This window comes from Prunus dulcis, chromosome 6 (assembly GCF_902201215.1).
Source record: "Prunus dulcis chromosome 6, ALMONDv2, whole genome shotgun sequence".
Lineage (NCBI taxonomy): Eukaryota > Viridiplantae > Streptophyta > Magnoliopsida > Rosales > Rosaceae > Prunus > Prunus dulcis.
Genome location: NC_047655.1, coordinates 28,691,610 through 28,714,014, shown reverse-complemented (window position 1 = coordinate 28,714,014; position 22,405 = coordinate 28,691,610). Strand labels below are relative to the sequence as shown.

The window sequence follows — 22,405 nt, the reverse complement described above, 5'->3', positions numbered from 1 at the left end:
CTGTACGTGTCGGCGGATAAAAAGAAATTTACCAAGTGGCTGGCCTTGTGTCAAGATTAGCATCTCATCATATCAACTTGGACTTTTCAAATTGGATGTACAAGTATAAACTATTCGCACATGCAATTACTATACTACCCCCTTGACGACTTCATTTTTGAGTCTTCATCAATTCATTAAAATAAATAAGTTCTCCAATCTTAGATATGCATGATTAGCAAGGGACGGTAATAGGATGCTTGCCAACAACTACATAATTATAATTTAATCAAAGGAAATCAAGAATACAGAGCACCAACTAATTATTATTTTTTTCAGTTTTTTTTGGGCCAAATACCCAATAAATGTTAGAGATATTTAGTGATATACCCATTTCTAGCACTAATATTATAAATAAACCCTACACAATTGAATTCCTATAAACAAACCCAAAAAAAACCCAAAAAATGATAGCTAGCCTTATTGAATTTAATATTGATTATTAAATTACTTTGATGCCCTATTGAGTGCTTTGGGTATTTTTATGAGATTTTGGGGTTGGGGTTGTTTTAAGAAATTGATGGCATTTTTGTAATTTATAAGAAGTTAAAAGCTTTTTTGTTATGTTGTAAATGGGCTTTGGGTGTGTTTCTAAAGTCCATTTTATATAGGGTATTTTTATAATTTGAGCCCCCATATTGGGTATAATAGTGAATCTCCCTAAATGTTAAGATCTTATAGGACCAAAATAAAGTGGGGAAGGAGCAAGTGTAAGTGTCAAGTCTAGAACATACTAAATGATGGAATCAATTAATCAAAGGGGATTCGTGTCTTTTACAAGCTAAGAGCTTTTCCTAATTTGCACTCAAAACTTTATCATCCAAATACAACTCATAATAATGAGAGAGGTTCATCATGAAACGTAGTTTTTGGGAGGCAGTTGGTATTTGGTAATGAGCTAGAAATTAAAGGTCTTGTTATACCTGCACCATAAAAACACCATCTTTTTCTTTCATTTGGGTTTGTGCCATGTGTCCACTGTGCATCACTCTATCTTAGACACTGACAGAGTCTCTTTGCATAAACTGCATAAAAATCTTAACAACGTCGAGTGGATGGCCGCGGTTGTTCGGAAGATGAGATGTCTGTTTTCTTCTTGAGAAACTCAACAAATTCACACCCACAAACAAAGTCACAAACTTTCTCTCTCTCTCTCTCTCAAAGTACTGTATTGTATTTTCTTGGTTTTGCTGAGATACCCATTTCAATTTCGTTCTTTTTTCTCAATTACTCAAAGGTACACATAATTGAAGATAAAACTCTTTCCAAATTTTCTGTTTTGGTGTTGCTTTTGGCCATGCTTATCTCTTTCTCTAAACTGTTTGCTGCTTCTTTTGTGGCGTGTGTCTCTCTGCATGGGCTCTCTTTATGAGTTTTGGTTTTGTTACCTATCTGTTGCTTCCGTTTATCTTTGACATCCAAGTGAACTATACCTTTTACTTGATACAAGAAGATATTCTGCGATTCATGGTATTCTAATACTCTCTCTCTCTATTATTTCTCTATTTTTTACTTTAAAATGTAAAATTGGTCCCTGTGCTTCTGCAATTTCTGTCTTCATTTAATGGTGTCTTTACTAATCTTATATTAACCAGCAAAATTAAATTTGATTTACACCCAAAAAAAAAAGTTTTCGAATGTCTATCTTACTGAATTTGCTGATTTTTCATTATTACTGCAGTGATGATAGTAATATTTTATTTTCCATCACTAGTGCAATATTCTGGCTCGAGTTCTGCATTTCTTTTCTGATAGGAAATTTCATTTATTTTTGCAGTTGGAAGGAAGATGAAAGTGGGCCACCAAAGTTTAAGGTGAAATGGATGGTTGATATTGACAATTTTTGTGATTTTGTTCCTTCATTTGGTAGATTGGCATAAGCCCTGTTCTCATGTTTCTCTGCTTATGAAAATCTCATACACAAAAGTAGAAAGTAAAAAAGAAAATAAGATAATTAAAAGTTAAGTTGCTTCGTGTGATTGCAGTGATGAGTTGGTTGGCGTCCCATGAAATTCCGGTGAAAAAAGCTTCAGAGTTGCTCTTGGGTTCTTTGATTGATCCTTAAAGGTGAAAATGGAACCGTTAAATCAGAAGTCGCTTGAGAGAGCTGTTTCTCAGAAGGCTTTGCAAATGGGGAGTTCATTTCCATGCCAAATTTGTGTGGTTGGTTTTCTGTGTGGAGTTTGTCTCACTTCTCTGTTTCTGGCTACTCTTACTTCATTTGGTACTTTTGAGTTTGGTGGATTTTCATTTTCGACCATTTCCGAGGGTGCTTCAGCTGAAAATTCAAGCTCAGAGATCATCAGTGAGTCAATTTTTCCTGATAAAATCTTCAATTCTTGTCTACTTTAAAGTTCATTGTTTTAATGGACGTGGGTCTTTTCTGCTTTTTCTTTTCTCTATTTGCCTTGCTTGCTTTAAATCCAAGGGAAAGGAAAGTTGGGAATGAAATAATTATGCAAGGGACAGAAGGCAGAGAAATAAAATTTGCCAACATGAATGAGTTTGGTCGTTCATAAACTTCTTAATGAGGTTTAATTAAAAGGTGTATTCAAAACCACTTAAAGTTAGAATGGCTTCTTCATCAACACATTTTCTTCACTTCAATATTTGACTTTGACTTTACTTGCTAGTTGAATGTCTGCTTTGATTATGAAGATAAGCCCTCCCGTGACGAGGTGTAAATCTGATGCCTTTAGATTCTTTCTTTTTTGGTGACCCTTGACATTAGTTCCAAAACACTCATGGCACCTCTGTGACTTCCAGATTCAATTCACACCTGCGTTGTAGATAAGAAGAACAGTGCATCTTTTTTTTTTTTGGTAAATACCACGAAGTGTCCCTACACCCGAAGTGTGGGATTAATCCCCGCTCGGGGTTCGGCTTGCCCCTAGCCACAAAGTGCTTCCAACGAGTTACGAACCGAAGAACAGTGCTTTCAATCATTGGCATGCATCTTATAGTTTAACGAAATTTTTTTTTTTTTTTTGAAGCAATCTATCAAAGAGATTAATTTCTGGTTTTGAATTAAAGGTATGGTTGCAGGCACAAACTGCAGTTTTAAACCGATAATCAGAACAGGGAGAATAGTTGATTCACTAAGAAGTGAAGAAATGATCAATAATGAGAGTGTCTCATTGTTGTATTCAGCTTGGAGTGCTTTACTGACTGAATCAGAGTCTGGAGAAAGTGATGACTTGCAGAGACTTGGAGTAAGCACATCTCGTGTGCCAAATGCCCCTCATTTGGAAAACTGCAAGTTAAAAACACAAGTAAATGAGCGCCTCGATAAGCGTGCTGAGAATGAGACTTATCCTCCCTGGACAAGTTGGAAAGGGTTGTTGGCCAAGTACCCAGCAGCTGCAACTAACGAGCATCAAGCTACATCTGAAGGTGCTTATGCTCCCTGGGTATGTTTCTAGGATTCGAAGTCCAATAACTATTTATTACTGTAGAACAACAATTTGGAAGAATGAGCCATATATGTCAAATGAAATCATGCATATATTTCTGATTTGTACATATGCATTTTGCACATGAGTTCATTCGTGTCTACACACACGTGTTTATTCAATTCAATAATCCAACAATGAAAGAACTTAAGAGTCTTGGGTCCTGAATTTCAAGACCAATCAGTTCTTGTTTTTATCAGGATTCCCCATTCTGCATAGCTAGCAAGAATGCAAAGGGAACCGCAACCCATCTGCCTCTAATCTTACATGGTTGATGAGCTCCATATTTAAGCACATAATGTGCTATATTGACACGTCTGTACATTATAAATCACTGCATAACTTTGAATTTTCATGTTGCTCTGTGAAATAAGATGTTGTGTTCTACAATCTTCCACAGTTCTACTAATATGCAAGTTCCTTCAGATTACAGGGTCTGATGAAGAAAATTACCCCCTGACCAGAAAAGTGCAACGAGACATATGGATGCATCAACATCCTTTGAACTGCAGGGATCCTAGTGTAAAATTTCTTGTAGCTGACTGGGAAAGATTACCTGGATTTGGAATTGGGGCCCAGATTGCTGGAATGTGTGGGCTTCTAGCTATTGCAATCAATGAAAAGAGGGTCCTTGTTACCAACTACTATAATCGGGCCGACCATGATGGTTGTAAAGGTTAATATCACGATTCATGACATCTCACTTCAGTGGTTTTAAATGGTTTTAATTCTTATATAAAGATATTATTTTCTTGTTTTTCTATTGCTCTCATCACATAGTGAACAAGTTTGAAACATCAACATAGACCTCTTGTTTTCTATTTGTAGATTCATCCCGCTCCAGTTGGTCTTGCTACTTCTTTCCTGAAACATCCCAAGAATGTCGAGATCGCGCATTTGAGCTTATGGGAAGTGAAGAAGCCTGGAAAAAAGGCACCATTAAGGCAAAAGAAAGTTATAATTCAAAGCAAATATGGGCTGGACCTACACCTAGGTGAAAATTTTCATCTAGAACAATTTCATTTTCAGTTCACTTCTCAGTATTTGGCAGCACGTAACTTTTTTCATGTCACTATGCCAAATATTTAATGCAGAACATGGGGTGATCCTTGGAGTCATTTGCAACCTACCACAGACATCAATGGAAGTTTAGTTGCTTATCATCGCAAAATGGATCGGAGGTGGTGGAGGGCACAGGTAATCTGTATAGGTCTTCTATAAATGAATTATATATTTTCTTTTATAAATCCAATATATTCATGAAAGAAAGAAAGGTCTGCCAGACGCCCACCCTTTTCATGAAAATGTAGAAATAAATGCAAATTTCATATGTACATTATAGTTTTCTTCCCCCGTTTTTTCAAGAGGACATTGTCGGATCCCATATTCTGGTACACTCAGACACAGGGAGCATTTTCCTTGCATCATTAATATTTTCGAATGAGGAACCAACAGTGTCCTTTATTCAGTTACACATAATCACTTTGATTTTCGATATTTGATTGTATATTGTTACATTTATGTCAGGCAGTACGATACTTGATGAGATTTCAAACTGAGTACACATGTGGCTTATTGAATGTTGCTCGTCATACTGCATTTGGAAAGGAAGCTGCCAATATGGTCGTCACAACTTTTGAAGGGAAATGGCCTAAGGTTTGTTGGACATGTATCCCATCTGCCCTGTTTTTCTTGCAGGACAGAGGTAAACAAACAATTATGCTTTACAATTAGACGTTTCTTGCAGGATGCTACGGTCGATCGAAGGCCTGATATTGAAGAATTTGTTTGGTCTAGTCACAAGCCTTGGATGCCTAGGCCACTACTCAGCATGCATGTAAGAATGGGAGACAAAGCATGTGAAATGAAGGTAGTTGGATTTGAAGAATACATGGGTCTTGCTGGCCGCATTAGAAAGCGCTTCCCACAGCTCAAGAGTGTTTGGCTCTCCACTGAAATGCAGGTTTAGTTTTGTTGCATTAACATCATCTTTCCAAATAATTTTAGAAGTGATGGCTCATGAGGCTTAAACCTAACCATTAACAATCTTCAGGAAGTCATTGACAAATCCAGAAGTTACCGTCACTGGGACTTTTACTACACGAACGTGACCCGCCAAGTCGGAAACATGACAATGGCAACTTATGAAACGAGTCTCGGCAGGGAGACTAGCACAAATTATCCACTTGTCAATTTCTTGATGGCAAGTGAAGCTGACTTTTTTGTTGGAGCATTGGGTTCCACTTGGTGCTTCCTTATAGATGGAATGAGAAATACCGGGGGGAAAGTTATGGCCGGATACTTGAGCGTCAACAAGGACCGGTTCTGGTAGAGATCCATCTAAACTACAGGCAATGAGAATTATAGATATGTAAATCATTAGGGTCAACAATTTTGTTGTCTGTATATCAGTATGTATTATCTACCTCTTAATCATGTAAGTTATGTACATGCCCACATAAGCAAAGATCCATTAGGAAAGACTTTTAACATAGAAGGTCTATGATTTGTTACTTTTGCACGAGAGTGTGCTCGAGTTGAGTGGGATAATACAAGTAGAAATGTGTTGACTTCCATTTTTGCATGTGTAGAAGTAGAACTTCCCACACTTTATATTGTTCACTTCACAAAAGAGATTTTCAATTACAAAATTTACTATTGTAAATTACCTAAAATAAAAATATATAATATAGGTATATATATGTATTCAATTATTCTCTTATCAGGATGTCCAGATTTTCTTACCGTACGGATGCCATTCTTGCAGCTATATGTCTTAGCTCTAAAGCTTGTTTTATATACCCACTGCTTGTTGAAGCATATGAATACAAAAGACGGGGAGAAAAACCGAGAGAGGCAGGAAAGCAGTGAAGAAAAATGAAAAACAATGGCGTCCTTACAATTAGAAATTCCGGACGTCCTAATAAGAACTCCTTAATGGTGGGACTTTATTAGATTAGCATCTACAAAAGTTAGAACCCTGACGTAGAGTAGAAGACCTGTTTTTGCTGCGTTTTCACGACTTCATCAGGTATTTGGATTATGCTCTACACTTCATACAGTTTACATATATATTATTAGAAAAACTGAAATACAAATTAGTTTTTCTCTCTTGAAAGATTATGTGTTTAATGAGATGGAGAAGGATGCATATGAAGGCACGATCAGAAAGACCACCAAAGAGAAGTTCTATGTAATGTGCATTCTCTGCGTAAGAAATTTCGCGAAGGGGCTGGTTTGGGAATATCAATTTTCATTGGGTTTATGGATCCTCAAACATGATTTTGGAAACCAGTTCTCAAATTTAGTCTTATTAATCTCTCAATTTTTTCCTCGTAATTAAAAGCTAAAGAAAGTGTTCAAAAAATTGGCCTAGGCGGGAGGACAACGCCTAGGCGCTAGATTTCATCCTAATCGTTAAGGGTAGGCGCCAGGGAGTTAGGCGGCGCCTGGGCGGGTCGGGTGGCTGCTTCTTGACCCAACCAGTGGCAGCGATGGCTTCTTCTCTACTCGTCAAAGGTATTTTTGAATTTTTCTTCTTTTCTTTGTAGCTGTTGCTGGGCGCATCTTATTTCAAAGGTGCGCAAGAGGAGAGGAGGGAGACAGAGAAAGAGGAGAGATGGGAGGTGGATAGATGAGTGAGAAGTGAGGATAGAGTTCGTCCAAAAATGGTGAAGATAGGATTAGTGCAACGCTGTGTTTCACTTAGGGGTTGGTATTTTAACAAGGTTCTCTTATGAGCTTGGGCCCATAAAACATAACCTAATTGTGTACATATATACATTTTTTAAATTAATTTTGGTATAAATTTTAGGTAAAAAGTCATTTTAGGTCCCTGTGGTTTACCACTTTTACCACTAAGGTCTCTATGGTTTCAATTTCATCAATTTTGTCCCTATGGTTTCAATTTGAACCAATTTAAGGACAATTCCCAATTTCTGATACTTATTGAGGGGCATTTCGGTCCAAAGTTGTAGCACCTCCCCAACCACCCTACAGCCACCCAGCAGCCCCTCTAAAAACTTATCTCGGTTGTAAACCATCAACAAACAATGCTCCATTTGAATTTTTGTTGATAAAAATTATGGCCATCTATACATAAACATCAACTAACAAAATCATAATCGAGCGGGTCTTAGGATTACACAAGGGAGATACATTTCCTTTTTTTGTTTTTGTTTTTAACCCAAAGAAAAACTCACAATTATAATCATAATTCATCTCATTTCTTCATAAGGGATGAAGGTAATCTCCAGCCAAAAAAGAAAAACAAGGTAGCCAGAGCAAGTCTACTTCGGCCTTTTGTAAGCTTCATAAAAATAGCATAGGATTACAACAGCATCATCAATTGCAGCTCTTACTGCACCTTGTGCCAGTGTCACAAGCTTTGATAGTTTCTTATTATGTAATTCAACATAATCTCTAAAAAAATTATTAATGAAGGTTGTATAATGGTACCTTTCTTCCAAGGAGCATTGTTTGTTGCTAATTTAGACAGTGGGATTGTCAATGTTTACAACAGGGAGGAGTTTTTGGAGGGCTAGGGGCGATGGAAGTGGTTGGGGAGGGGCTGCAAGTTTGGACTAAAATGCCCCTCAATAAGTATCAGAAATTGGGAATTGTCCTTAAATGCATCAAATTGAAACCACATGGACGAAAGTGACGAAATTAAAACCACATGGACCTTAGTGGTAAAAGTGGTAAACCACAGGGACCAAAAATGACTTTTTGCCTAAATTTTATAATTTATAATACAATTATTTTTTAAAAAAGGCCTAGGGGCCCCGATTACTCTTCTAGGCGCTAGGCTGCTCCCTGCCGCCCGCCTACTGCCTTGTGATTTTTCGAAAATTGAAAAAAAGAAGATGAAATCATCCCAACTCCGTACACTGCCAGCCACGGTAGACCAGGGGGTCGGTGGCCTTCCTCTATGTTCCTGCTCTCTCTCTCTAATTTGATGTAAACCCAAATCTCTTTTGCAAAATGTTTACCCAAATCTCAGTTTTCTAAGACAGGTCAGGTCAGGCAGAAGTCGTTCTAACGTGAGGGAAAGGTTAATAGTAATACATTTTGGCAGGTGCAATAAGTAGCATAAGTTCTGAAAAAACCGAACTTGGTTGTTATTATCTTGTGAAAATTAAATCATTTTCATGTAAATTATTAGAAGTACAAACCATGCAGAACCAAAACAGCTAGTCTTAGCTCCAATGACAAGCGCATGTGGAGATTACCAACCACAAAAATGTGAACTTGACAAAAAACAACTTGGATACAAAGATTGATGTGAACGATAAATTAGAATGTGAGAAGCTATTAGAAAAAGACAAGTCGGTTCCTCTCCGATTTCACAGCACATAACAATACAACAATTGAAGAAGATATCCCTTCTTCTAAATCAACAATTAAGGGCCTAAAATGTATCTGGTAACACTTCCACGATAGAATCCAAAGTGAAGAATATAGGTCAGGAGTGCACAAGAATGGGCTTTACCTCATTTTTGTCCCACCAAATCCCCTCTTAGAGGCAAAGTGACTGTAATTTATGCAAAACTATTCTTCGATATCCTCACTTGCCTGATGTCCCCCATCACTAGCCTTGGCTGTTGCATGTTTCCTGTGTTTCTTGCTCTTAGCTTTCTTGGCTTTCATGCGGCGTTTTTTCTCATTGGCATCAACCCAGGTATAGTCCAATGGTATGAGGAAAGGGTCAATCTCATCCTTATATCGGTGGCTATCGCTGTCACTTGATTGCCCACCACGACCCCCTCTTACCCATGATATCCATGATGAGGATCCTTCTGATTCCTTTGACTTTGCATCCTGAAAATGTGCTGGACTGGAGAGAGGGGTTGAAAACTCCTCCAATGGCTGAAGCTCCTCAAATTTCGTAAAAGTTACAAGAACTCGTATTGTTGGGACGATTGGGATAGCAACCTGTAGTAGGGAAATGCAATATTAGGTTGACATTCAAAGGCTGAAGAAAGATTAACATGATGCAACTCTTTCGATTAAAATTGAACCCTGAGAAAGAAAGATTAGTCATGCAATATCAGTTTGAAGGGACTTGTTTCAGGACAATTTTTTTCTTTTCTGGTGCGATTTATTAAAAAGCACAGTACCTGCCAAACACAATAGTCGACCAAATATGACTTGAAAATGGACCATTCCCAACCAACAATAAGGCACAAATCAAGGTTCAGTATCCAAATTATCATTTAGAAGCTTTGGGCCACTACCAACTATAACAATATATTCATTAGCCTTTGAATCTTATTCCTAAACTCATGAAAACTTTTACTGGTTTATGAAACAAAAATGTTATCCGGTGATTTATTATAGAAATTTATTTATTTATTTATTTATTAAAAGAGGTGATTTATTATAGAAAGTGGATAGCATGATCTAATCAACAACAAAACTGCATAAACAAACAGTGGAAAATAGATTGAAACAATAGTCTATAAAGCTAAAACTTTTGGATTACCTTGACAGGAAAAGTGCCATGGGGAAGTTTAGTAGTCAAAAGCTCCCTGAGTCTCCTTATAGCCTTGACCTTGTTTGCTAAGATGTCTAGTAAAGGAAGAAGCTCATCTGTTTTCAAAGGGAAATCTGGTGTCAACCACAAGACAGGTCTCAGACCCTTTTTGTACTCACTCTCATGCTTAGCATCACTGGCCACTTTCTTCTTTTTCTTCTTACTGTTTTTATCTTTTCCTTTCTTGGCATCTGCAATATCATCTCTAGGAAATTCAGATGAAGGTTTTTGATGATCAAGTGATTTCTGGTTGCCACCTTCTGGGGCCAACTTTGAGAACTTCTTCAAAATCTTTGGATCTTCAGAATCATCATTTCCCTTTGAACTTTTCTTGTTCCAACCAAACCAACTCTTCTTCTCCTTAACAACACCGTTGGATTCACAATTCTCATAGGATCCTCCCAAACCATTTTCATGGCAGTCAGAGACCCCATTTTCCTCATCCTCACAAGCACCATCTGAGTTCCCTCGAAGTGCAGAATCCAACTGCATTTTTTCCTCAGCAGTCAATACATCATCATATTCATCATTATCACCCCCATTTGCCACCCTTTCTTCATCGTCCACTGCAAAGAGCTCCTCATCGGTCATAGCACCAGGAACCCGCCTTGACTTCACACTAACCATCACGTGAAGCATATCATAAACTTTGGCCTTCCAATTTCCAACCATCTCGGTCCTCTCTTGTCGCCTCCAATTTAAATGGGGAACAAGCTCAGCCTGAGTAACATCAATGCCTGGCCTATACATATTTGTCTGTGACATCAAGGCCACTTCATGGGCAACTTCAGCTTCGGTTGGTTGGGCACCAGCTCCTTCCAAAGCATTTGTGATTTCTTTCTCCTTATGTGCAAGAACAATCAAAGAACCAGGTGCCAAATTCACATTACCATCCTCTGAAGAGTACCCCTCTCCAAGAAACAGAAATGTTTGATCAGACCTTTGAATTCGAAACCCATCAAAGCCAGCAAGGGTCATGTCAGCTCGAAGATTAGAACCACGCTTCCAAATGCGGTAAGTATCCGATGGGGCAATTCGACCAATAAACGGGATGACTGAGCTCTCAAAGTGAAAACTTATCTCCATGTAAAAATCACGAATACGGGCCGTAGAGGCAACAATACGGGGAAGTCTACGACACCATTTAGCCCAAGCAAGGGGCTGGTAGTGACGCGCAATAATCATAGCAATTGCTTCCTCTCTAGTGCAGACGGCTTCTTGGAGAGCACTCCAACCATTCTCGTTTTGAAGACTCCAATCAGCACCAGCCGCCATCAGAATCTCAGCTGAGGTTGGGTCACGGAGACGCACTGCTAGATGAAGAGGAGTCTCACGACCAGGAACATCTCGGCGATCAATGACAGCTGAGACAGCATCAGCTCGGAGCTCAGCCTCATGAGATTCGGCTTCAGTGCTTACTTCACTGGCCTTGGAAAGCCGAGGGAGAGTAGAGATAATGCGCCTGAGGGAGGCACAGTCACGTCGTGCAACCGCCAAATGAGCTGGACTGTGGGAATATTTTGAAAAATCTTCCATTGATTCTATGGATTTTACTGTTCTCTCAGTTCCGAAGCTAATGTTGCTTTCATTTTTCATTTTTGGAAGTAAAACTGAAAACAATTGTTCTCATATCTTCAAGTTTCCACTTCCAAGAACCACAAACGATGCCTAGGGTTTCACACCAACAAAATCTACCAACTTAGGATTCTTTTTACTAGTGTTTAGCCCCATGGATTCCCAATCCAGAAGACTCAATAAGAACTGAGTCCGGATAATCCGCTTCGGAATCAAATCAGACTTAATTATCTCACCTTTGCCAAAGCTTTAAGCATTTTTGCAGCTCAATCTTCGAATCCCGGCTATGGATCTTGAGCTCCATCATAGTATATAGAAGCTACGAGACAGCCTCAAATCTGTAAAAGAAAGAAACAAGAGATATAAACAAAATAAGCTCAGACCAGCGAGCGACCTTGTACAAATGAAGCACAGATTTATGCACCAATAACCCAAATTAAAAATCATTACTTTCTCTTGGTTGCCGAAAATTGTATAACAAAACAATTCATTTATATATACTCTGTATCTAACGAATATGAAACAACTTATTACCATAGCTAAACTTAATTATCTACATTTTTTTTCCCAAATAACACCTAAAAAGAATCAGAATTTCAGTTTCATTTATTTTATATTTCAGTCTCCGAGCAACCAAACAGAAAATGATTCTCCTTCGCTCTCCAAAAATGGAACAAAAAAGCAAGAAAATACCTGGGAAAGCAAAAAATGGATTGGGTTTCAAGTGAAGCTAAGCTCTCTGTTGTTGCCTCTGGTTGTTTATCTGTGGTGGGCTCCAAATTGAGCTGTAGAAGGACAGAGAGGGATAGGGGTAGAGAGATGGAAGTTAATCGGACGGTTGGTGTGGGTTTTCAGATACGGGATCTAACAGTCGTGATCTTATTATCCTTCTTCTTCTGGTTCCCACAGTATTATTAGCCTTGAAAGCACAACTGCAGAGGACGTGACCCGACTCGGTCCCTGACTCAGTCCCCCACCTCAGATCTCTCTCTGTATTTCCAGGTTGAGTCTCTTCACTTTTGCTTTTTCTCTGTCACAGTTTTAGAGCGCCATTACACTTTTGCCTTCCTTTTGGCACTAAATTACTTCCTCGCCATCCCCGGCAATTTTCTTGTTTTGGTATGGTAATAAATTATTACAATTTACCAACTCCAGTTTCCCTATCAATAATCCGGGACCGAAAACAACCATCTCACGTTATCAGTTTTTTTCACTTTTTATTTTATTTTTCTCATTTAGTTATAAAAGTGGTTAGCCCCACAACTAGGAGAAAAGTTGTTTCTCTTCTTTCCTAAATAAGAAGAAGAAAAAAGGTAAAAAGTATCAACAAAAGCTTCCTTCTTTTATACTAGCCTATTCGTACGCGGTTTTGTGCAGAGAGAATTTGTTTTTATATTTTTTTAAAAAAATTAAAAATAATTATAGGTAGTTGTATTCCATAAAAATAGGATCTATTATCTGATTTTTTTAAAAAAAATATATGAAAAAGTGTGAATTTACCATATTATGTGTACATTAATCAAGGGCATTTTCTGATATTTTGAATGTTTTATCATTCTCAACATTTTGCTTTATATATATATAGATATTAAATTAGATAAATTGCTTGATTATTACTCTATAACACAAACCGCTCTATTCATCATGAATCCTTACTTGACAATCCAATTAATTTGTGTGTTTTTGGTGTCTTTTTCAAGGTCTATTATTGAGTTAGTAAAATTCATAAATACATACCTTATAACTTTGGACTTTCTAGTTTCTACCGGATGGTTTGGATTGTAAATCAAGGATTGTTAAGATCAGAAACCAATCTACATCTATTAATCATAACATAGTTTTTTTTTAATTATCGTATCATGCAATGAACCGATTGGATGTACGGTGTGATTATTAATATTTATTTCGTAAGGAAATTAATTACAAAGTTTCGCCATAAATTGTGCCACATTATTATAATTTATAACGATGTACTTATACTTAATAGCAAGGGAATAAAATTAATAAGGCAACAAGTTTAGGGAATTTTTTTTTTTTTTTTTTTTTGGTTGAGAAATTCTATGATTCCATTTATAATTTAGCCAAAAAAACCACTAGCCACAAAGGGCCAATACAAACTAGCCACAAAAGAGCCATTACAATAACTGAGCGGTCTAATATCAAAATTAAGAAAATCAGGTATGTCTCCACCAACGATCAGGCAAGATAGAAGAAATTCTGGCATAGGCATCCCAACTAAGATTGCAAACTTAGAATAATAAAAAAAAGATAAAGCTTGAAAAAACCAAGCCATAACAATATAAATAAAACTCTCACCAAGGAGAGATGAAAAACTCTCACAAAGAAGAGATGAAAAACTCTCACAAAAGGAGAGGTGAAAACTACACAGAGAACCCAAAAAATCTCTGCAACTTATTCCAAACATAAAGAAATTGCAAAAAAGATGATGGTGGAGATTGTTCAAACAAAACTATAGAAATTATAAAATTTATAATTGTATCCTCTAAAGAAAGAAAGGACCATCGACAGTTGCTGAGAGATTGCATTAGGAGCCTCTAATCCAATCCTCACGTTAAATTTGATTGGCTGGTATTTTTATCTAATTTAATCAATGATAAGCAAAGACCAAAATATTATAACAATCAAGAAGCACCTACATGAAATTATGCACTTGACATACAAGTAAATAGTGTTATTATTAGCAACGAAAAAAATTTAATGATAAATCATGTTACCTATAAGTTATGAACATAAATTGGAAGACTACCTATTAAAAAAAAGGTACATAAAATACTATTACACATTGTCAAAAATATGAAGAAAAAAAAATACATATATACCTATGCAATAGGCAAGAGGACAATATACATACTTACACCATGAGATAATATATCTACAAGAGTATATAATAATAATAATATATCTACATAATTATTGTAGATCTCGTAATTATGGTCCTATAAATTAATTTTTACACGATTTATACTTCAGGGGTATAATAGGAACAACTATATAATTTTAAAAAAAAAAAAACAACAGATCTACATCAGAAAAGACCAAAAAAAGGAATATAATCCAATTTGGCAGAAAAGTCAAAGAACTTATATCAACGACAACAAATGCGATGATTAAACCCAATTTATGTTTTCAATTTTGAATTTATCCCAATCGTACTAAGTAGTTTTAATTGGTTTCTTTCTGTATTTTAAATTCTAAAACAAAGTGTAGTTAAGGGTAATACTTAGATAAATGAATTCTTCATGTATACTTAAGTTTGCCAATATTATATGTACTTAAGTATAGTTTTAACTAATTTATACTCTGTTTAATTTACTTTATGTGACCGTCATGTTACGTATGAGTTTAATATTACACAAACATCGCTTCGCTTGTATGCAAGAATGAATGGAATACTTAGAATTTTAGAATCAATATACATTACATGTACGTATGAAAGTGAATAGAATTTCATTTCACATTCACTATCAATACAGGCTAGGGCTACTAAACGGATAACAAGAACAACGTTGACCACTTTCTTCTTTGTGAAATTGTGTTGTGCCTCATGTGTACTTGATGTTATTCTACTTATCTTTCATTCCTCTCTTTTAACAAAAGCTGTTCTTTCTGATTTCAAATCCTTAAATTTTTTTTCTTGTTTTTTGTATTTTGTATTTTATTAATGAGGCATTGGCCCTCGGGGACCATATATAATAATATATAGATATATCTGAGGAGAGGAGAGGCCACATCACAGCACAGCACACAGGCCGTACGAGTAAATATATATATGCTTGTAACTTGTAAGTTGCTCTTTATGCTTCTTCTGAACTAGCGCGCTTCTTTTTTTCTTGGCTTTGCCCTCACGAGTCACAACACAAAACCAGGCCATGCATGGTGTCCATGGTCCCCTCCCCTCACGCATGCATGTGTGGCTATGGCTATTCGCTTATAAATTTATAATTAACTAAATCTAAAGCCCTTTTCTTTTTGCTTTTTCAGAATGAAAGCCCCCACACTTGCCCATATATATATATATATATATATATATATATATATCTAAAACACACAACTGAAAGAATTTGCTGATTTGATCGCATCTCTGTCCCTCCACCCTGCAAGATTTATATATAGAATTGAATTAAAATTAATTAAAAAGCATGCATATAGGAGGAGGAGCAGGGTATGATGAAATGAGGCTATGATGATGACAACCACCCTTCTACGTATGGTAAGAAGCTAGCCACCCATAATTGTTGTTTGTCACAAAAGAAAAAGAAAAAAAATGATCATCTATTTTCTCTCCTTTGATTTTCAGTCTTTTGCTAGCTATATGATCAAAAAAGCACCTCAAATATTTCATAGGTTGGCATTGGTAAAAATATGATGAAAATATATATATTTTTAATTCCAAATTAATTAGGTAAAATTTGTGAATCGAATTAGTTATGCATTTTTTTCTGTCTGGTTGGTGTATATATAATATATCTGTTGGGTGCAAAACTGAAACGAATTGCAAGAGCATACTGATAATTACAGATAACTAATTAAGAGGCTGTAGCGCATACCATCAATTGGGGTGGTGGGGTGCGGGGGTTGGGTGTTAAGTGTCAAGCCAAGCCAATCATATATGAGAGAGAGAGAGAGAGAGAGAGAGAGAGAGAGAGAGAGAGAGATTGCCGCTCAAGATTTTATTTTATTTTAAGAATGATAAGACATTAGGCATCACATTAGTCGGGGTCTTTGGTTGGAAATAAGCCAAACCTGAAACATTACACATGATTAATTAAAGGATTTTGTCTAATTCACCAACCCCATTATTTTCAGCCCTATTCGGTTCGGTGCTTGCCTTTTATCAACCATTATGTCCTGATTTGAAGCTCACCCCATTTCTTGTCCAACCCCTCCAATTTTTATGCATGAGAATGAGCAGCAGCCAGCAGACAGCAGAAATTAAGAAATGACTAATGAGGTTGTGTTTGGTGGGTTTGTTGTTTCTTATTTTACACACACAACACCACTCACATTTGAGACATCACAATCTGATTTCTCTCTTCTCCTACTTTCGTACATTTTTAATCATATTATTATTTTTGAACAATAATTCTATGACTTGGAAATTTTTATCTGACTGTGAACGAACTTATAGATGAACTTGAACTTATACACTGAGGGTCGTATCTTGGATTATTGGAGTCTTTTACAATATTCACGGAATGACCCCAAGGTCGGTTGTCTTACTGTCGGAAAATTCGCCAACTGACTTGGTCCATTTGCAGTTCAGGACAAGCCACGTGTAATGTGTAGTACACGGCACACATGCTGTAATTCTGGACTCACTGTTTTGATGTTGGTACCTCCTTGGGTAACTAGCTCAACTCAAAGTAAACCCTACACTCAGATTTTTCAGCTCAGCCCAATTCAGCCTCCCAACCCAAAATCACATCACTCCAAAAGTGTACATTTTCGTAAGTTCAAATGTTACATACATTTTTATGGTTCCGGTTCTTTTGCGACCCGACCCCATTAGATATTCGGATCCAATATGGATCCATTCAAATTTTGCTTTATGAATCTTTCTAAGTTAAAATGGCCTAAAGTCGATTGGCTTAAATCAGATGATTTTAGGGAGATTCACTATTATACTCAATGTAGGGGCTCAAATTATAAAAAAACCTATATATGAAATGAACTTTAAAAATACACCTAAAACACATTTACAATATAACAAAGAGGCTTTTAACTTCTTATAAATTACAAAACTACAATCGATTTCTTAAAACAAGCTCAACCCTAAAACCTCTTAAAAAAGCCTAAAACACTAAATAGGACATCAAAGTAATTGAATAATCAAAATTAAATTCAATAAGTCCAACTGTCATTTTTTGAGTTTTTTTTTTTTTTTTGGTTTGTTTATAGAAATTAAATGGTGTAGAGTTTATTTATATAATTAGTGCTAAGAATGGGTATATGACTAAATATCACATGATTTTATCTTATCCCATTACAAATAATAGTTCAGCATTTACACCCAACACCAGATAGAAAATCAATGGATCTTCACCCTTACATGAGGCAATGAAACTCAGGACTTCCGAGCTAAAAGTTCACAGGTGATTATATCATCCATGGATGCTGAAGACCTCCCGGCACCTAAGACGGGAACAAGGTTGAAGATGGGTTCCTTGCCAGTCTTGATTATCCGACCCATTGCAGCAAGTTCATCGAATGCATTGGTGAACATGAGTGAGAGTGCATTTGCGGGCACTTGAAGACTTATTGGAAAGTAGAACCTCAAATACTATGCAAGGAACGACACACAATGAGAATAATAGTAATGAAAACGTAAAAAACAGAAAACAAAGGAGTACCTAGACAAGAAACAAACCATTGTGTCATCCCAAGAGAAACCGCTCTCCGTGATAATTTTATCAAGAAGATATATGCAAAATCTTAATACTCTATCCATCTGCCACTCTGTGAGAGAATTTTGATTATCCCCTTTGTTCTTGTTACCAACTAGATGGTCATGACAGATGGTCGCAGCAGGTTCACTATTGACAGACAAAATGACTGTACATAATTTTCCAGGAACAACACATTTCTGAAAACAAGAATCATGCCACTCTGCATGCTGAAAACCCCAGTAACCAGGAGTGCTTGAGCAAGATTGCTCTTTCACATCTCCAGTTGGTTCTTCAATATCGTCTGCAACAAACAGAATGGGTTTAACTTCTACAAGGGCCCTGCAATGGCAGAAAGAGAATGGAACCTGATTATAAATTTCATCCATATTTCAGGTCGTCAGGTACAGCAGAATTACTAAAGCAATCTATCATTAGCATTTTGTAAGAATTGACAGGTGCAATTTAAGGCATTTTCTTTATTTTTTAGAAGTTAAGGGATTTTAATTGGTAAAACTTAAATATACAGATATGTGCAAGAATTGTTGAAAGAAGGATCCCACAATCATGATGAAATAAAATCAAACCAAATGAGGAGCAAGAAGCATATAGATTTTCTTCCGAGTGCATAATATGAAGAAGAAGGGCCCAACATGGAGACAGAACAATACCCTTTTGGCAGATCAGGGACAAGGACATATAGAAAAATGGGATCAAATGCTTCAGAATTGGTTCCTTTATCCAAATTGAAGACCCTTGTTTGTTTAAGGAACGCATCCTGCTTGTCCTGGATTTTAAATCTCTCTGTTGATGGAATTTTTGTTGAACAGTAAATGACGAAGGCAATAGCTGAAGTAGATACTGAACAGTTAAAGCATTTAGCCACTGCTTCACTGTTTTCAAGGGCTTTTTCCAGCTCATCAATGGCGCCTCCTTGGCATAATGTCATTGTGGGAGGGTTGAGTCCCAACTGTCCAGCCATGTGAAGTATCTCCTTATGCAAAGTTGCCTGGAAGCAAACAAAATTGATTGAAATTAAAAAATCAACCACATTTTTAAAATTAATGGAGTTTTGTATCACGAAAATATGCTAAACTATTGTTTTTCATTTTAAAATAAAAGTATAAGGAAAGGTGCTCAAATGGGAAACACTGAGCAAGGCAAGTCTCACATCCAAGCCAATACGGAATCTTGTTTTCGTTGACTGAAACTTATTGATGACATATGTTTTTACCTGGCTATATGGTCCAATACAACTGGGTGCCCAACAAGATATACTTTGTACATGTAGAACTCTTTTGGTATGGTCATTTGCCACAAAAACTTCCATGTAAGCACTACCTAAACCCACTTGCAACAAAGGCAGTTCAATTGTACTGCGGGATGGAACTCCAAAAGGACACTTTTCCTGAGTTATATATCTCACATATGTATCATTTGCTGTAGCAAACTCATTCATATCAGCAATATAAAGATGAATATACAGAACATTTTCCCAACCAAAACCATTTTCTACAAGTAGTGATTCAATTTTCTTTAAAATAGCCTCCAGATCTTCTTGCAAACCTGTATATTAAAAACACTAGTAAATTGTAATCATACTATCTGAAGGGCAATACTTTGGCAGGGAATACAACTGCAGAAGTATATTTCATTTACTGTTTACCTGGGGAAGTTGTACATGAATCTTGCAACCGGGAACAAATAGAAAACGTATCACCCTTTTGTGTTCTTGAAATGTGAAGTTTATGTTCAGCAAGTTCAACCAAATTGTTAACTAGGGCATCATCCTGGCATGCAGCATCACATCCTTGGGGATGGTCTCCTTGCACTTCACATACAAAACCCTTCTTCTCATGATACATCTCATGGGTTTTGTCACTGCTTCCCAAAGAACAGGATTGTGCCTTATTTTCCAAATGAAAAGCCAGGGGATGAAGCACCCCAACTGGAGCTATGGAATCTGATGAGTGCAGTATAACTTGAAACTCATCCAGCATGATTCGAGCGTTCTGTAAATTTCAAAATTTTGTAGAAGGCAATGATATAAAAATTAAAATCTCCAAAACTTTGTAAAATGCAACAAGTGACCTAAATTTGAACTTCCAAAATGTGATGAGAATACAGTATACAAGAAAAGTAGGGATAATACCTTCCAGTAATTAGCAGACATTATTGATTGGAAAGAACTAAAATTTCAAGCAAAGGATAAAGCTAAGTAATACATTTCAGATTCTGCAAACTGGTATGCACACAATGGGCATTTTTGAGCACCTGTTATGTACAACTGAATCTATTCTTGTAATTTTAAGGAATGGTATGAACTTACAACAAAGAGAGGGCAATCCAGTGTCAACGTTTCATATTCCCCTCCTTCTCCGCACACATTAATACCATACAACCTACCAAGGAATAGAAGATCAGCAAATACAATGAAGGATACTGGATAAATTTCTGTTTAGGGGTTTGGGGTGAGTTGATGGTTCTGTGGGATCTCCATAGTGGCAGAAAATATACAATATACAACATCACCCACCGCCCCCCACCCAAACAGAAAGAAAATAAAGCATGGCATACTCTTTCAACTTATGCAGATAGGGCTGCAAGGATGCCATTTCTTTGCCCAAGTGCTTTGAGGGATCCAACCCCATGGCAGCAACCTATGACATTCAAACAGTATTAGGCTCCAACCCCAAAAACATCAAAATAAACATGCAAGTCATTTGAACTAAAAAAACAAATGTTCAACAATAAACTTTACCTTCACTGTAATCGCCACAATCCCATTAGTTATCTGGTTGGCAGAAAAATTTGTGAGTTAAAATAATCTTATCTTAATGGACTGCATTCATGCTGCTAATAAACAAATTACCATTTCTTGAAGAAGCAATGACTGATCTTGTTTCCACAGGTATGCTAGAGAAACAAGCCCTAACCTAGAACAGACACTTTCCACCCGCAGCCTTTGATAGTCTGATGCAATAGCACCGGAAGATACGCCTGTGACAGAAGGGATCTGTCTTTTCACTTCATTTAACAAAAAAAACATATCTTCAACTTCATCCCCAAGAGTCATTCTATAGCTAAGCTTCTGATGCCTACATAATCCACAAAAGCCATGGGAGAGTAAAAACATGCTTGACACAATCAAGCAATCAAGTGGATACAAGAATTCTTACAGGAAGGAACTTTGTCAACAATAATATCAGAGATTTCAACTTCTCAATCTAAGATAATTTGTTTTACCAAATTTCCTTCTTAAAAGTCTTGCCTTGTGGATCCTTGGATTCGCCTTCTGAACAACGGAACTCCCATGCATTCTGCATAGCTGACAACTATCTGGTGTCCAACCTACGGAAAGTAATGAATAGCTCAAGAATCACATTGCCAGCTTTCCTTAACTTTAAAGTTTAAACTAGACAAATGCATCTTCACAACTTAGCTCTTCATATTAGAAGAAAAAATATTTGAAGGAAAGAGAGACTTACAGTTTGATACATGTAGCTATCAAGCTCGTCCACCGAATCATCAGCAGGCATCAAATTTGCCACTGCAACAATCTGAGTAATAAAAAGCACAAATGAGTCTTCAAACTCCGAAAGATGGCATTTAAAAATATATATATATTTTTTCATTTTCTGCAAACATATGAGGACAGAAAGAAGAGATAGGGTGCAACTTATTATATTCTTTGTTCCTTTCTGACAAAAAGAAAATTAAAGTTGGAACATATAGTTAAGCTCAGTTCAGCAAGAGGTTTTGGGTAGGTAACTAAGCAATAAAAATTGCATTTTTATAAAAGAAAAATAGATACAAGGCGAAAACAACATGAAAGAAAAGGAAGAGTTTAATTTTTCTTTCATGTTCCTGCGTTTTTAAGGGAACCAAAACAGGAAGTGGTGAAACCTGGTGGCCATATTGGATACACTTCATCATGGCATAACAGCTGTCTTTGCCGCCGCTTACTAAAGCCACCACCTTCATATCTCTGCCTGCTGCGATATCAACACCGGCGGCTACACCAAGTTTACGGTTTCAGCTTCTCTGTGTGTTTGGGGAAGGCCAGGGTTTTGCGTCTGTGTGATTGGGCGTTTAGCTGCACAAACCTCCCTTGGTTGAGTGAACTGATTTGGACTTGGATTGGACTTAGACCCAGATAAACCAAACCTCTTCGTTTTTTGTTTAAATTTTACATAAAAGTTTATTTTTTTAACATTTTATTTCTCAAGTTAATTATACTGAATTTTATAATAATAAAGGATCCATTTGAATTTCATCCCAAAAATTTTGGACTTTGTATTGGAAATAGAAACCTTAATTTTACGATGCATATGATAATTAATTTGCTAAATGGCTGGAACTCAATTTCCTAGACATGAAGGTTACTCGTAGAAGATGAT

The 22,405-nt window shown here is 36.7% G+C and overlaps 3 protein-coding genes across 9 annotated transcripts; 1 reads left to right on the top strand and 2 right to left on the bottom strand.

Moving 5' to 3' along the window:
* Positions 1–851: 851 nt before the first annotated feature.
* Positions 852–6,067, top strand: LOC117632450. 6 transcript variants are annotated; one of them, XM_034365928.1, is made up of 10 exons: positions 852–1,170; positions 1,817–1,853; positions 2,025–2,344; positions 3,085–3,449; positions 3,918–4,167; positions 4,320–4,485; positions 4,586–4,688; positions 5,019–5,147; positions 5,239–5,454; positions 5,545–6,067. In XM_034365928.1, exons 3-10 carry the CDS (start codon positions 2,113–2,115, stop codon positions 5,821–5,823), a joined length of 1,740 nt encoding a protein of 579 aa, XP_034221819.1. In that variant the 5' UTR covers positions 852–1,170; positions 1,817–1,853; positions 2,025–2,112; the 3' UTR covers positions 5,824–6,067. The 6 variants fall into 6 exon arrangements, with proteins under 6 accessions (XP_034221819.1, XP_034221820.1, XP_034221817.1 ...); XM_034365929.1 differs by having other exon boundaries at positions 852–1,276; XM_034365926.1 differs by having other exon boundaries at positions 1,053–1,276; positions 3,073–3,449.
* A 2,730-nt stretch (positions 6,068–8,797) lies between these two features.
* On the bottom strand, positions 8,798–12,682 carry LOC117632449 (ankyrin repeat domain-containing protein 13C-B). Its single transcript, XM_034365924.1, has 3 exons — positions 12,295–12,682; positions 9,976–11,939; positions 8,798–9,425 (listed from the first exon to the last, which is right to left on the bottom strand). Exons 2-3 carry the CDS (start codon positions 11,620–11,622, stop codon positions 9,042–9,044), a joined length of 2,031 nt encoding a protein of 676 aa, XP_034221815.1. The 5' UTR covers positions 11,623–11,939; positions 12,295–12,682; the 3' UTR covers positions 8,798–9,041.
* A 4,837-nt stretch (positions 12,683–17,519) lies between these two features.
* On the bottom strand, positions 17,520–22,206 carry LOC117632448 (diphthine--ammonia ligase). Of its 2 annotated transcripts, none has more exons than XM_034365923.1 (12): positions 21,912–22,206; positions 21,494–21,565; positions 21,252–21,356; positions 20,878–21,103; positions 20,767–20,799; positions 20,583–20,665; positions 20,335–20,407; positions 19,672–20,017; positions 19,240–19,571; positions 18,677–19,014; positions 17,990–18,347; positions 17,520–17,902 (listed from the first exon to the last, which is right to left on the bottom strand). In XM_034365923.1, exons 3-12 carry the CDS (start codon positions 21,329–21,331, stop codon positions 17,687–17,689), a joined length of 2,085 nt encoding a protein of 694 aa, XP_034221814.1. In that variant the 5' UTR covers positions 21,332–21,356; positions 21,494–21,565; positions 21,912–22,206; the 3' UTR covers positions 17,520–17,686. The 2 variants fall into 2 exon arrangements, with proteins under 2 accessions (XP_034221814.1, XP_034221813.1); XM_034365922.1 differs by having other exon boundaries at positions 21,277–21,356.
* Positions 22,207–22,405: the final 199 nt, after the last annotated feature.